The sequence below is a fragment of the Myodes glareolus genome, chromosome 19, assembly GCF_982192425.1.
Source record: "Myodes glareolus chromosome 19, mMyoGla1.1, whole genome shotgun sequence".
Taxonomy (NCBI): Eukaryota; Metazoa; Chordata; class Mammalia; order Rodentia; family Cricetidae; genus Myodes; species Myodes glareolus.
In genome coordinates, this window is record NC_142044.1 from 2,041,736 (window position 1) to 2,057,474 (window position 15,739).

At 39.7% G+C, this 15,739-nt stretch overlaps 1 protein-coding gene across 4 annotated transcripts in view; it reads right to left on the bottom strand.

Moving 5' to 3' along the window:
• Positions 1 to 15,739, bottom strand: part of Stk3 (serine/threonine kinase 3) — a 224,827-nt gene that overhangs the window by 150,301 nt on the left and 58,787 nt on the right. For all 4 annotated transcript variants that reach the window (XM_085679124.2, XM_085679123.2, XM_085679122.2 and 1 more), the window contains exons 5-6: positions 2,143 to 2,307; positions 1,488 to 1,655 (exon numbers count right to left, since the gene is read on the bottom strand). In XM_085679124.2, the coding sequence (XP_085535250.1) occupies positions 1,488 to 1,655; positions 2,143 to 2,307 (333 nt within the window). The remainder of the gene's footprint in view (positions 1 to 1,487; positions 1,656 to 2,142; positions 2,308 to 15,739) is intronic.

A 15,739-nucleotide genomic window follows, 5' to 3' on the forward strand; every position in this document is an offset into this window, starting at 1 on the left:
CAAACAAACAAATAAGTAAAACCTTAGTTGAGACTTCAAAATCTGGCAGATTTTAAAATATAGAGACCAAGTAATCCTAAGAAGTTTGCAAAATATGCAGTGCATCGAGATATTTTTTAAAAGAGAAATACTGTATTCTAATATATTTTTTACTACTTTGTAAATATGAATTCAAACTCAAGTGAGTTTTAAGAAGATTAAATCAGAGTCACAAACTACAATTTTTTCAACCTGGCAGAGGTTCTCACCAGAGAATCACACCCCATGAACACCCTGACAGAGGATCAAGGGTGACTGATACTGAAAAAAGAACGAGAGTTTACATTCCTGTGCTGACTTTCCTATTTTTCATGTTGTTTTCAAATACATTTACATTATGTTTCTTTTTAATATTGCCAAAGGAGCTTATGCGTACAAAGATAATACAAATGGAATACAACTGGTAATGTGTCTCAGTACGGCATGTAGATTTTTAAGTATTTTCAACACTGCAGTTATTTGTATTGTTGTAATATTAAACATAATTCCAATTTATTCCTCATTAGATATTCAAAAGTATTCCCGTCTTCCTTCACTTCATTCTCCTCTCTAAGTCTCCCTATCTTTTCCATAAATACATTCTTCCCCCTTTACTCTGACAACCGTCCTAGGGCAACTACAGCCACTAGATGGCAATAAATATATACAAAGATAAAAGTGCATACCTATGCCAGAGAGTCGCATAGTACTATAATCTAGACAAAGTGTCATTACAAATCCTAAAACACAACAAGCTAGACTTGAATATGCAGGGAATATACTTCAAATGCAAAGATTATTATGGAAAGGAGTTCGTGGGGGCAAGTAATAGTAAGCAAAAAAAAGTGTATTTTTAAATAAATAATCAATTTTAAAGAAATATACCTAGTTCCCTTACAGATAGATAGCAACAGTGAGCATGAGGACTTTTACATTCTTTATTTTATATGTATGGGTGTTTGCCTACACAGGGGTCAGAAGATGATATAGGAACCCATGAAACTGGAGTTACAGACAGATGTGAGCCTCCATGTGGGTGCTGAGACTGAACCCAGGCCCTCTAGAAGAGCAGCATAGTCTTAACCAGAGTCATCTCTCCAGCCCCACTGGGACTTTAAATATCAGGTTAAATAACAGGAGGAAGAAAAGACACAGAGAGGTAGGAACTGAGGAGTGCATAGGAAAGTGGGGGCTCATTTCTTAGCCCTTTCCAGCAGCCTTCAGGAAGCAATGAGCTACAGAACAAAGAAACAGAGCATTCCCTGGAAAGGCTATCGTAGCATTTACGGTGGAAAGAGAGTGCTTGCTGAAGATAAACGACCATGCAGTGAAATAGAGCGGAAACTTAAGTCCACTCCTTCTGCAGACTCTGACTCACGAGAATGCATTCACTCTGTGTTTGTTTATGCTGCCATTGCAAAACTGCAGGAGTCAAAACCAGTGCTTTTAGCAAAACATAATTTCCTTACCCTCATCGGATGGATGTCAGCATAAGGGGGTTTCCCTTCTGCCATCTCTATAGAAGTGATGCCAAGGGACCAGATGTCAGCCACACAGTTGTAACCTATTTCTTGAATTACCTCAGGAGCCATCCAAAATGGGGTTCCTATTACAGTATTGCGTTTTGCCATTGTATCCTGCAATGATATTATATAGGCATAAATACTACACAAAAACACAAAGGAAACAGGTATGCCAACATATTCATTAAAACCTGTGATCCACTAATAACACAGATTCTATTAAACACTATTTTCCTAATGCTTCAACTAGTTATAACATGACATATTTTAGGAATCTTAAACTATAAAATAACCAAGAGATTTTAACTCTTCATCATTTTATTAAAGACAGTGACTTAGCATAGTATGATAACAATAAAAGCAGTGGAAGAAAACCAGTGTACCAAGAGCCTCGATCTGTTTCCCTTTCACAAAATTGAGCATTTGGATGATAAAACGTCTTTTATTATCTACTGACCCAAACCTTTTAAACAGACTCAAACATGGCTTCCTCGCCTAAAGAATAACAAAGTTATCCTTCCATATCTCCCAAATATCAGTTTAGTCAAAATCAAGTCTGAAAAATAGTTCAAAATATATCAAATTATTAAAGTGAACTTACTGTCAGCTGTCCAGCCACTCCAAAGTCTGCAAGCTTTGCGTGCCCCTCTGTGTTGAGGAGAATGTTCCCCGCTTTTATATCTCTGTGTATCTTCCTCATAAAATGCAAATATTCTAATCCTTTCAACGTAGATTTTAGAATAGTTGCAATTTCGTCTTCTGTTAACTAGAAAGGAATATTTTTAAAGTAATGATGAAATACAATATCAGATAAAAATCACAGAGACAACATCAGTAACAAGTTCATACTTTCTTTTCTTTTTTGTTTTTGCTTTTTATTTTTCAAGACAAGATTTTCTGTGTAGCCCTGACTGTTCTATGTCTGGCTCTGTAGGCCAGGCGGGCCTCAAACTCAGAGATCCGCCTGCCTCTGCCTTCTGAGTGCTGGGATTAAAGGCAGGTACCACCAGCGCCGGCACAAATGCCTCTTTCCAACACCCATTAAACCTCTACAAAAGAGACCAAGACTAACAAGCCACAAAACTCCTGCCCTCCACACAATTCTGTAATTCCACTATTACACACTACTGAAGAATGGAAGATTAAATTTCTTTAAAATTATCCATGACACTCATAGAGTAAAGATGCATATCCCAAGATATCATCATTTCTCTTTGAGCCACTATAACCTGTTTTTTAATGAGTATTTCATTTACCTTTTATAAAAATTCTGTAGCGTAGCATGATATTCTGAAATAATATAGGTAAATATTTGTTCTTCTTTCTAGGTTCCTATTATTAGAAAAGAATTTTCTAAATCCCTTGTAATTTGCTGAACAAAAGAGATGAAAGAAACACGCACACATGCATGCACAGAAGCAGGGTCTCATGTAGCACAAGGTGCCTTCCATCTTACTACCAAGCTGGAGAAGACACTGAACTTCTGGTCTCCCACCTGTCCCGCCTGAGTGCTGGGCTTTCAGAGATTCATCACAACACCCACTTCATGTGGTGCTGGAAACCAAACCCAGGGCCTTCAGACATGAGGGCAAGCACTCTACCAACTGAACTATAGTTTATCTCTGGCTCCTTATTCTGAATTCATAACCCTTTCATACTAATGAAGTCACTCTGGGTGGGACCCTGAATAATTAACAATAGGAAATGGTCACTAGAGAAACAACCTTGTCATCGAGGGTTGGCTTCTCAGTCCATCTCATGACATGTAACTTAATCACCAATGTCCAATGACTTATCTATACCTACATAATCAAATCAAGCATAAATGATTGAGCTTGTTTTCTAGGTACAGAGGAAGGCATAACTTGATAGAACACAGGTGGTAGCACAGGAAAACAGCCAGTGGTGGCTGCCACAGAGAAAACACAGCAGAGAACCAGAGAAGGGCTGAGACACGTCTTTGGATACTCAGGGATCTCTGAGAGGCTGTCTGAATTTCGTGTTTTATAGCGTGTTAAGCAGGGTCTGGAGATGGGGAGGTGCCCTGAAGCTGACCCAGGGAGACACACTTTCTAAGCATCCACTGTCTCTAGGCTTCACTTCCAGCTCCCATCCCTGAAAGGCACTTTTATTGAGATCTAATGATATGGAGCCAATTGTGTGAGTGTTATCTTAGAAGACACAATCTACACTAAAAGAAGGTGGGGAGAAAAATTCATTGATTCAACTTCTCAAACCTTTCTAAAAATCAGAAAGGGGGAGGCACTTTTAGAAAACGTATTTTATTAATATATTATCCTGCGACCAGGATAGAAATGGACACTGTAAGGAAGCTACAAAGTGGGGGGGGGGGGGGGACACAGAACAGTGCCCTTTGTGCACATTAATGCAAATCCTTAATAAAATACTGGCAAATACAAGTAAGCAGAATACTGATAGGATTTTATAAAACATGAAGAAATAAATTTATTTCTCAAATTGAAGGACGGTGCAACATACAAAATTTACGCTATGAAATACACTATCTTAGCAAAATGGCAAAAGAGAAATCACATGACCACTTCAACCATTAACAGAAAAGCCAAATGACTAAACAGTAAACTTTAATTCAATCAAGTATGATGAAAACACACAGTGAGCTAGGAACTAGAAGAATAAGCGCCAACCCAAAGCCAGAATTGCGCACAGGGCACTCGGAGAACCATGATGACCAAGGCTTCTCCACTAAGTCAGAAGCAAAGATAACCATTCTCACCACTTCTAGAGTACTGGAGGGTTGATAAGAAGTAAAACGATCTGTTTGCCAAACAACAGCTACTAAACTAAAAAACTGTAAGCATAAATAGTTTTAGCAAAGTAGCAAGATACAGAGTACAAAATAAACACACAAAATCATTAGCATTTCTAAAGAGGAAATCACAAAAAAAAATCCATTTGCAATAACATCAAAAGAATGAAGCACATAGGGATTAACCAAGAAGATTCATACAGTAAGAAACAGGAAGCAGAGATCAAAGAGAGAACAGGAACAGAAATGCATCCCATGGCCACGTCCAGACGACTTGCTGAGATGCTCCTGCTACCTGAGCAATCTTCAGATTCAATGTACTCTCCATCAAAAACCTCAGTAAAGGTAATTAAGAAACAGAGAAAAATGTTAAAATTCATGGGCCCAGACTGGGTGATGGTTCCCACTTGTATCTCACAACTCAGGGGCTGAGGTAGAACTGCCTCCAGGGCCAGCCTGGGCTAGTAATGAGTCTAAACAAACTACAAGACTGCTAATTCCTAAGTTGAAATCTTACTAAAGACAAACTTACTAAAGACAAATCTTCCGTTAAAGACAAACGGAAGAACGGAATAGAATGAGGATCCCGGAAATAACCTATGCATAGCTAGTCACATGATTTTCAACAAGGTATCAAAACCATTGACAGAGAAAGAAGAATCTTTCCATATCCAAATATTAACTCAAAATAGACCAAGGATTTAAATGTAAGACTAAATCCAAACCACAATTAGAAAAGAAAGACAGTAAAAGCTTCACAACATGGACACCCAAGAGGAAATAAGCCCAAAATAAGACACAAGTGGGGGACTTAATGAATTTTTTTTAAATCTGTGTAATAGCAATTAAAACACAATCCCCAAAGTAGCAAAAATGCAAGCTATTTTTGTGATCAAACAACAATCCCCAAAATATACAGAAAACTCTTAAAGGTCAACAGCAAAAGAAAAACCTTTTTTAAAAGAATAGGCACAGGCCAAGAATAGATTATTTCCTCAACGACAAACCAATGTGAGTCAAGGTGGCTCAACAGGTAAAACACAGACAAGCCTCACTTCCCAGAACTCACATAAAACGCCAGATGCAGTTGCACTATTTTTCATCTCAATATTCCTACAGTGAGATGGGAGATGCAGACCAAGAATTAGCCGAAGTTTTCAGGTCCGCAGGCCCAGAGTACACGATGCAGCAAAAAAGAGAACAGGCTCAGCAGGGCGGCAAGACTGAAGCGACTCACACAAACGTCCTCTCAACTCCACACGCCAAAGCATGCAGGCTTTGAGTGTGCATGACATGCACATACAATAATAAAATAAATGTTTTAAAAAATACAAATGGCTAACAGTCATACAGAAAGATCTTCGATACACCCTAAAAATTTTAAACACACTCCCCAGAAAATATGAACTGAAAGCAAAGTCTCGAAGAGGTACCTGCACCTATCCTCACAGCATTATTCACAGAGCTAAAAGAAGCAAACATCAACGTCAGTGACAGATGAATGTATGAGCAAATGGATGCTTACATTTGTATGTTAGTTTCCTGTCCCTATAACAAAATACCTGAGAGATTTAACATGTAATGAGAAAAGGTTTACTCTGGCACAGTTTGGAAAGGTCAGGCCAAGGCTAAGAGAACAGAGAGACTGCTGAAACAAAAATGATTACATCACAAACCAGGTATAAAAGAAAGTCCACGCAAGGTCTCAAAATACTTTTTGGAGAAACACCCCTGATGACCTGAGGACCTCAAAGCCTCATCTCTAAAGATCTCACCACCTCCCAATATTATCACTCTGAGGCCTAAGTCTTTAACTCATGGACTTCAGAAGGATGTTTATCCAAACCATGGCAACATATAATGAGATATTATTGTGTCCTAAAAGGAAGGAATCTCTGTAACACTTACAAGGTTTTGCTTTTGTTTGCTTGCAGTGTGACCACTGATCTATACCCATGGTTCTTCCACTTTTCTAAATTAATGGTTTTCAGTCACATCAGAGAGTAGGAGAGAAGAGTGTCACCTAGGTTCCAGCTCTATAGCCCTAGGTCATGAACCCAGATGGAGAGAGCAATGTGGGGGCTGTGGGAATATGACTAAAGGATTTCTGGTCAGCCCATCTCCATTCCTTCCACTCTGCCACCAACCCCAGCCCTGTCTTCTACCAGGGCCCCACACATGGCACAGACCCAGGTAAGGAAGCTTCTTTTTGTAGCAGCAAGAGACCATTAGAGAAAGCCACAACTAATCAAAATGTAGATTAAAAACTACCAAGGGATCCCCAGCCAAAACTGATACATCCACAACACAACATCATCCCTACAACTCAGCCAACATCGTGGAAGAAGAAGCACAAAGACTCTAAGAACTAGAGGACCAGGAAGTCAGCTGTGAGGTTGTGCCCCTACCTGTAACAGAGAAGCTGTGCCCATGGGCTCTCAGCAACATGGCTGTTAAACCTTCCTGAGCAATTCCAAGAGTTGATATTCCAGTATCGACAGAGCAAGTTTCACAGAGCCCACAGTTACAAGCAATTTGCAACTGCCGAGAGAAGCAGAGTAAGTCTTCCCCAGGGACGAGCCCCATGGACTGGTTATCCAATACCAAGTAATCAATCGTAGAAACACATACATGCAGGCAAAACTAAACAGATTCAACAAGTTTTATTAATACAATTGTTAGTTTACATGCACATGCAACAATGAATGGTTAAGGAAGAGAGAACTGTAAACTAGTTGGAGAAGAGTACAAGTGTAGGGGAGAAACGAGAAAAGGTAAAATAATGCAATTATAGTTTAATTAAATTTAAAAATTTTTTAAAGATCTTTGAACATAAAATAAGAAATAAATCACTTCTGTTACTCAGGAGTCTTTCAATATTTTGCTAGATGTCTAAAGATATACAAATGGAAATAAATGGCAAACATGCACAATTCTAGACAAGAAGCAATCTTCATAATTAGTAGCTTTAGTGTCAACTTCTCAGACTTGCACAGTGTGTTCTTACAGCTCAGCACTCTGGGACCACACCTCTATATTATAAAAGAATAAAAACAAAAAGTTGTGCATGGTAGCAACCTATTAAATAACAGCAACTGAGGAGCCAGGGCAGGAAAATGAGAACTTCAGGGTCAGACTAGGCATTGCGGAGAAACACTGTCTCAAAGATAGGAAAGGCTCAGTAATCAAAATCGTCAGTTCAATTACTAGGGCAGGGTAGGAAGCCAGAGGGGAAGGAGGTACTTTTAACCTAGCCAAGAGGGTCTCAGTCTAGAAAACAGTGGTTCTCAGTCTGTGGGTTGCAACCCCTTTGGGGGTCACAGATCAGATATTCTGCATATCAGATATTTATAACACAATTCATACCAGTAGCAAAATTACAGTTATGAAGTAACAACAAAGTAATCTTATGGTTGGGGTCACCCCAGCAGGAAGAAGGCTATTAAAGGGCTGTAGCATGAAGACAGCTGAGGACCCTGCTCTAGAAGGTAGGAGACAGACATAGAAGCTGCTAAGTATTTTTAAAGCATCTTCAACGTGAAATGAAAGCACAAGAGGGGACAATTAAGGAAGAAAAGAGGAAGTGACACAAAACTTAGTCTTTCTTTGGACTAATCAGACAAGAAACACAGGGGCAGCATCCACAGAGAGGAAGGCCGTGAGCACAGAAATGCAGACACCTGCTTGAGCTCAGGACGAACGGATCTGTCGTAACTGTAAAGAGGTCTTAAAGACCAAGGAAAACCCACTTTTCTTCCACTGAGATCTGAAATCAGGGGAAAGTGGTAGGCTAAATTTTAATTCTAACACAAAAATACACATAATTTTAGCTAATTTGAAGCAACCAATCGCTGCCTCATCTGTTTTAAATAAAAATGAAATCAAATGAACTTTGGACAAAAGTAGTCTGTCAGGAACTAAAGCTGCTCCCGGAACCCTGGTTTTCAGTAGTGGAGAGGAGCTGAGAGCAGACAGGAACTGTCTATTACTTAATGGACACTGACCACACAGCAGGCCCAGACCTAAAAGCCTGTCTCTCAGGCTTACCTGGTGCCTTTAGACACTCGCCCATCAACTGCTATCAAAACATAAAGCACAGACCTCACCTTCCTAAGACATGGACTCTCAGTCTGAAATAATCTGTTTTTAATTTTTATTTATATATAAATTATAGCTTTACCCAAAGTGGATAGATTTCATGTGGAGTTTATTTCCATTATTTAATAAAATTTAAGGTACTATGGTGTTTCACTTCTATAAAAATTTCATCAATTCAAACAGACACAGACTCAACCATTTTAAAACGGTCAGTGTGCTGGTAGTTGTGTGTCAACGTGACACAGGCTACGGTCAACTGCAAAGAAGGACCCTCAGTTGAGAAAACGCCCCCACCGGATGGCCTGTGGGGAAGCCCATGGTACATTTTCTTGGTTGAGGATTGCTGCTCAAGGGTCCACCCCGCGGTGGGTGGTGCACCCTTGGGTTGATGGTCCTGGGAGCTAAAGGAGAACAGGCTGAGCAAGCCATCAGGAGCAGGCCAGCCAGCAAGAAGTGCTCCCCTCTGCCTCCAGGTTCCTGCCCTGGCTGCCCTTGGTGATGGAAGTACAGGATACAAGGTGAAATAAGCCCTTCCCATCTCATGTTGACTTGGGGAATGATTTTATCACGACAACAGAAACCCTAAGACAGCCAAGTTGTACTGAAAACCTTTGGAGAAAGGAAAAAACAAACACAAAAACAGGAAAAATGATCTGCTTCCAGCAGAAGGAAATAATGGGAATTTCAGTCTCAGATCCACTCAAATGAGGGCTAGCGCTCTTTCTACATATCTGTCAAGAAGTCCTTCAAGAGAAAATTATCAGCAGGGATACTTCGATTTGAGGTTTAATTAAGTGATCCTCAATACACTGGGGTTTAGTTCTATTTTGTCACTACACGAAGGGCTATGTCATGTTTAAATCATTTCAATGGAGTTTTCTAGGTCTGTTATAAAGAGAGAGAGATTATAAGCCACAAACGCACTGCTCAGTAATCAGGGTGGAAATAAGACTTCTGTAGCTGAGCTAATACGTTACAAGACGGAAGTCTACATCTGGTTTCAATATTACTATGAATTCCCTGGCAAATTTAAAAAGAATTTCATTGTACAAAAACAAAAAGATGGTTTTGATAGGCTTCAGTCCTCTGGTTACTTTTGTTTCTAGAGTCATATGATTAGTATAATAATATGATACATTTAATATGTCACCGTGTATATGGTTTTGATAAAAATGCACCCACCAACTTGTCTCAAGGGCAAATGCATAAATGATTTTAAAATAAACAGAAATCCTTAATGTCTTTAGTCAGGAAAAGTCAATGCAAGTGAAGCTTTTTAAGTTTATTCAAAATTAGGAATTTACATTTCTAAAATTGAGTCAAACTTACCTCATCTTTTTCATTTAATCATCTATGCACATGAAACAACGTAACCATTCTGTATGTAATACTATTAGCTCACGGGGATTCTAAATCCATTGTAAGACTGAAACTCAAAATTTATAATAAATTATCCTACTATTTTAAAATTTATAACAAATTGTCCTGCTATTCTAAGTCTCACTCACACAATGATTTTGTACAGGATCTTATTTAAAACACATTTATTTATGGTGTGTGTGTGTGTGTGTGTGTGTGTGAATACGTGTGTGTATGAGTGTGCATATGTGTTACACATGTGTATAGGAGTTTACAGAGGTCAGGGCATCAGATCCCCTGGAACTGGAAATTACAGACATTTGTGAACAGTCATGTGTGTATTGAGAACTGAAGCCAGGCCCTCTGCAAGTTCAAGTGTTTTAGCTATTTTAGCCCACTCTGCAGTCCACTGGCATAAGATCTTACAAACTGACCAAGGGCTAGCAAGATGGTTCAGCAGGTAAAGACTCTTGCTGCACACAAGTCGGACAACCTGCGTTTGATGCCCCGAAGCTATGGCAGAAGGCAAGAACTGACTGGCTAGTTACCTGACCGCCCACACTCACTGTTGCACATCATCACCTTGGCTCACAAGCCAAGCTCTCACACACACACACACACACACACACACACACACACACAAACTGATCAGAACTCAATTACGTAATCCTTACAGTCCTTTAAGCCTGTATCAAATCTCATCTCTCTCAAAACATAACCTTACATTACTCAAGTCAGGATATTAAAAATATTGGTTGAGTTCTTACCATCCATTACTCTACACCTATCCTTTCACTTAATACTAAACAAACAAAAGCATAGAAAGTAGGCATGGAAAGAATTAAAACCCTGTTCCACTGTCCCCTGCTTCATGAAATTCAGGACAGTTGGTGAACACACTGCTCCAGTACTATGAGAAGCTACAGAAATGCTCCACAACAGCTGTCCTTAAAACTGACTGGGGAACTCGAGTTACTCAATTCCCCCTCCAAAGCCCTGAAGGGCATCCAGTTCTGCCAACTCCGCCATTTCACTTCAGCACCTCCTCACTGAGGAAGCGTCACAGCTCAGACTGCTGACCTGACTCATGAAAAGGAGTGACCAAGGAGAGAAGAAAATAGTCCTGAAGGCCAGGGTGATTCACACAAAAATATACACAGTCACCAGTATGTGGTAGCCAAGGTATGAAAAAAAGAAGTTTTAAAATGTGATATACATCCACAATGGACCATAAAGAGGAATAAAATCATATCAGTCACAAAAGCAAATAAACAAAAACAATGGAACTCTAGGCAAAATAAAGCATAGAGACATGCATTGCATGCTTCCTTCAATACCAAAAAAAAAAAAAGTGAAAAATAAAAGGAGACAAGTCAGGGGCTGGTACGATGGTTCATTAGGTAGAGGAACTTGTGTCACTGAGCCTGAAGACCCAGGTTTAACACTCTGAACCCATACGGTGCTGTAACAGAAGGAGAAGGCCGGACACTCCAGAGCTTTACTCTGATCTCCACATAAACACCACAAGACACACACTCACACAGCACGGTATGCACACTCGCACACCACAGCATACACAAATGCACATCACAACACACACACTCACACACCACGGTATACACACTCGCACACCACAGCACGCACAAGTGCACACCACAACACACACACTCACACATCATGGCAAGCACATTCACACACCATGGCATGCACATTCAACCGCCAGGACATACATTCGCAAACCAGGGCATGCACACTCACATATATAAACTAACAAACAAAGAAACATACAGTATAAGAGAAACTACTGGCATAGGAAGGAGACTGGGGAGGGAAAAGAAAAGAGACAGCAACAAAGGCAATAATATGACCAAAGTGCATTATCTGCATGTATGAAAATATCACAATGACTGTCATTATCTTATAGACTACGCAAAATAATAAAGTGTATGGTGTGTGTGTGCCAGTATCAGTGATTAGGTGTTGGGTTTGTTTTTTCTTGAATATAGAGCACATGGGAAAATAAGAGAAAATGGGAAGCCATACATTTAATGCGACCACATCTGAAAGTTCAGAAAGTTCTTTGGAGTAGAAGAACTACGTTTGGAGAAATTCGCATAGAGAAATGCAGATGTGCAGTAACACTAGAAGCTGCTGCAGCAGACCAGCTGAAACTCCCAAGGGAGAGTTCCATAGCGCAACTAATAGCAAACACCTTTAGAAAATTAGAAAACTGAGTGAAGCAGGAAGACCTGAGCAGTCAGAGTCATGCTGAAGTGCAGCTGAGCCTGCACCCCTGAGCCACATACACAGTTCAGACTCGCCTAGGAAACTCAGCGCACCACCTGCGGATGTAGCTCAACAGTAGAGACTAACATGCACAAGGACTTGGGTTTGCTCCCCACCCTGGAGGAGAGAACTGGGAAACAATAATGCCCAGTGACTCAGTAATTCCCTTCTCTGAATATATTCAATGACAATTAAAAATACAAATAAATCAATACATGTGTACAGTGTTTTTGTAGCTTTGATTTTAATGGTCAAAAATAGAAAAGCTGAAACCCATTACTGGAAAAAGAGAATGAAAAATATATAAGCATACAGAAGCATTCAGTAACGCTCACATAAAACTTTCATGTACTGGTATGAGAAAGTATCTACAATACGTAATTAGGAAAGCAAAAAGAAACAAGAAGAAAAATGGGAAAAGGAAAGGTACACAATAATACATACCAGGGTTTTTTAAAGTCTAATGCTAGATGGTTACAATTTTAACACATATAAAATTCTTAACTCATTAATTTGAAACAGAAAATGTAAATGCCATTTTTTTAAAAGATTTTTGCCTTAACAGTAATAAAGTAGCACTTCCACGTGGGTACAGAATTCTGGCACGTATTCTCATCCTTGCCCTTCCTGGGAAACACAGATGTAGGTAAAGAAAGGAATATGATATTGTACCCATTTAGGATTAGGAGGCTCAAGATGAGTGAAATTACACACAGTGCACCTAGGTAAGAAACATTCCAGGCACTGAAATTTGGTTTTTTGGCTCCACATCTAGAACTCCCACTGAAGAAATCCCTCCAAATAACCACTGTTGCAGGGTGCTGTGAGTCAGGGTTACCACAGACAGAGAGCTCCATGCATGTCTGGCTGTACAATAAGCTGCCTACAGAGGAATGTACGATAATTAAATAGTGTATGAAGGTGGGCCTGACTCACAAAAGGGAAATAGAACCGTGGAAAATGCCAAGAAGAATAGCAACAAAGGAAGGAACTGGGCAACTTACCAAGGAAGACAAGAGAAAGCACTGTAGACCTAATGTGCTTAGTTAAGGTAAAAGGCATCATGTTTGGAGGACTATGTTGTAACAAGGGAAGATCATAAGGAAAAGTGCTGATAATCCAATCAGAAACTTAGAAAAGATGTAACGAAGCATGAAGTGTACAATGTACTGAGCTGAAGATTAAGACACCGTGGCACATGATTGCTATCAAAACTTCTGATAGTCTGATCGTACAGCACATACTGTCATTTTATTCTGACAGTCTGATCTATAGTGCATATATGATATATAGTGTATATATATACACTGATATATAGTGTATATATGATATACAGTCTATCATACAGTGAACACTGTCATTTTATTCTGACAGTCTATCCTACAGTGAACACTGTCATTTTATTCTGACAGTCTGATGGTACAATGCACACTGTCATTTTATTCTGACAGTCTATCATACAGTGAACACTGTCATTTTATTCTGACAGTCTATCCTACAGTGAACACTGTCATTTTATTCTGACAGCCTGATGGTACAATGCACACTGTCATCTTATTCTGACAGTCTGATCATACAGCGCATACTGTCATTTTATTCTGACAGTCTATCATACAGTGAACACTGTCATTTTATTCTGACAGTCTGATCATACAGTGCACACTGTCATTTTTCTCCATTCACTTTGAAGCTGTAACTTGCAACGACCAAAACTCAATCTTGACTCCAGCGGAGGTACCAAATAAGAAGCAAAAGTATCACTTTCCATACGAATACTCACTCTGCTATGATCCAAATATGAAACACTGCCTCCTAAAATAAAAAAAGACTCCTGAACTGAAGGCGTGGAGCACAACTGCTGGCGCCACTGAGAGGGACCAACATACTGTGGATGGACTGACAGCTGACCACTAGGAGGTGGGGCCTTGGGCATGACAGCAAGGGACAGTTATAGTTCTTGCCTCCCCTCCCTGATGTGAGCATCTCTGCTCCTTCTCTTCCCACCATGATGCTTCCACCTTGTCACAGGCCTAAGAGCAGTGGAGCCAGGTGACCACCATGAGCCAAAATTAATCTTCCTGCTTTGCTTAATTTCTGGTAGTTTATAACCATGATGAAAAGCTAACCATCTCCTCGGACTCCAGTACAGAAATGAACACACAGCAGTGCCCAAGAGTAAGGCTAAGCAGAAGGGTAGGGACCCCGGATAAAACACCGCTCTTTAAGCTTGGAAGAATTCACCTCTCACTGACATATGAGCAAGAGGCTCTTCAGAAAACATCAGCCCTCCTGTCTCTATTGTAAGGGAGGAAGTCAGGAGCCAACAGCTTTGGCAATCAGTGTCACCAGACACCACTACCAAAATTTAGCTTTCAGTATGGAAAATATTTTTGAGGGGCATTTTAATTCTTGGTATATTTTAGGGGACTTTTTGTCCAGTAAATATACAAAACTGTATTCTTTCTGGCTGGCCCAGCAGTCATCCTGCATCTACTACTACACTCTGTCTTCCTTACAGGCAATCACAACGTCTCCAGATTCAGATCATGTCTTAGTCAATGGCATCATGGCTACAAGGAGACATCGATTACCACATAATAGTCCAAATGCTCAGTGAAAGGCACAGCCCATTCTGAAGCACTGGGGTACAGGGCCATCACTCTTTATTGCTGGATTTCTAACTGAAATATAAAATCAGGACACTGTTGACAGCCACCCTGTGGCCATGAAAGAAAAGTTGGCATTACTATAGTGGTATCACAACAAGCAAGCTCTACTCATTCTTTCGACCCTGAATCAAGGCACATACAACACTAATTTTACATAGAATTTTAGTTATATTAGCAAACAGATTTCCTTTATGGTTTAAAAAAGAAAGTATAAGGTTGGGTGTGGTACACCAGCACTAGTGAGGTAGAGGCAGGCAGATCTCCATAAGTTCAAGGCCAGTCGAGTCTACACAGTGAGTTCTAGGCCAGCCAAGTCTCTGTAAAGATACTGTGTCTCAAAATAAGTAAGCAGATAGATAGATGATTGATTGATTGATTGATAGATAGATAGATAGATAGATAGATAGATAGATGGATAGACAGACAGATAGATAGATAGATAATAGATAGACAGATAGATAATAGATAGATAGATGGATAGACAGATAGATAGATAGATAATAGATAGACAGACAGATAGATAATAGATAGATAGATAGATAGATAGATAGATAGATAGATAGATAGATAGATGGATAGACAGACAGATAGATAGTGAAGTTTTCTATAACTTGTAATCAACAGCTGAAATTGATGCCTACAGTACCTAATTGTTAACATGAAGGGCTGGGTGGTGGTGGTGCACTACTTGTGTTCAGCACTCAGGAAGCAGAGGCAGGGGGATCTCTATGAGTTCAAGGCCAGCCTGGTCTTCAGAGTGAGTTCCAGAACACTGAAGGCTACACAGAGAAACCCTGTTTCAAAAAACTAAAAAAAAAAAAAAAAAAAAGTAAAATAAGAGGGGAAGTTCCTAGAATGGAGAACACAGAAAGACTAACTCCAGAAATGCTAACCATTAACTCTGAACACATAACAGTGTGAGATCTCCTATGTCCTCCCTAAACAAAAGGAATGTAATATTTGAGGCCAGGGAATGTGGGAACTCTTTAAAGGTCTCC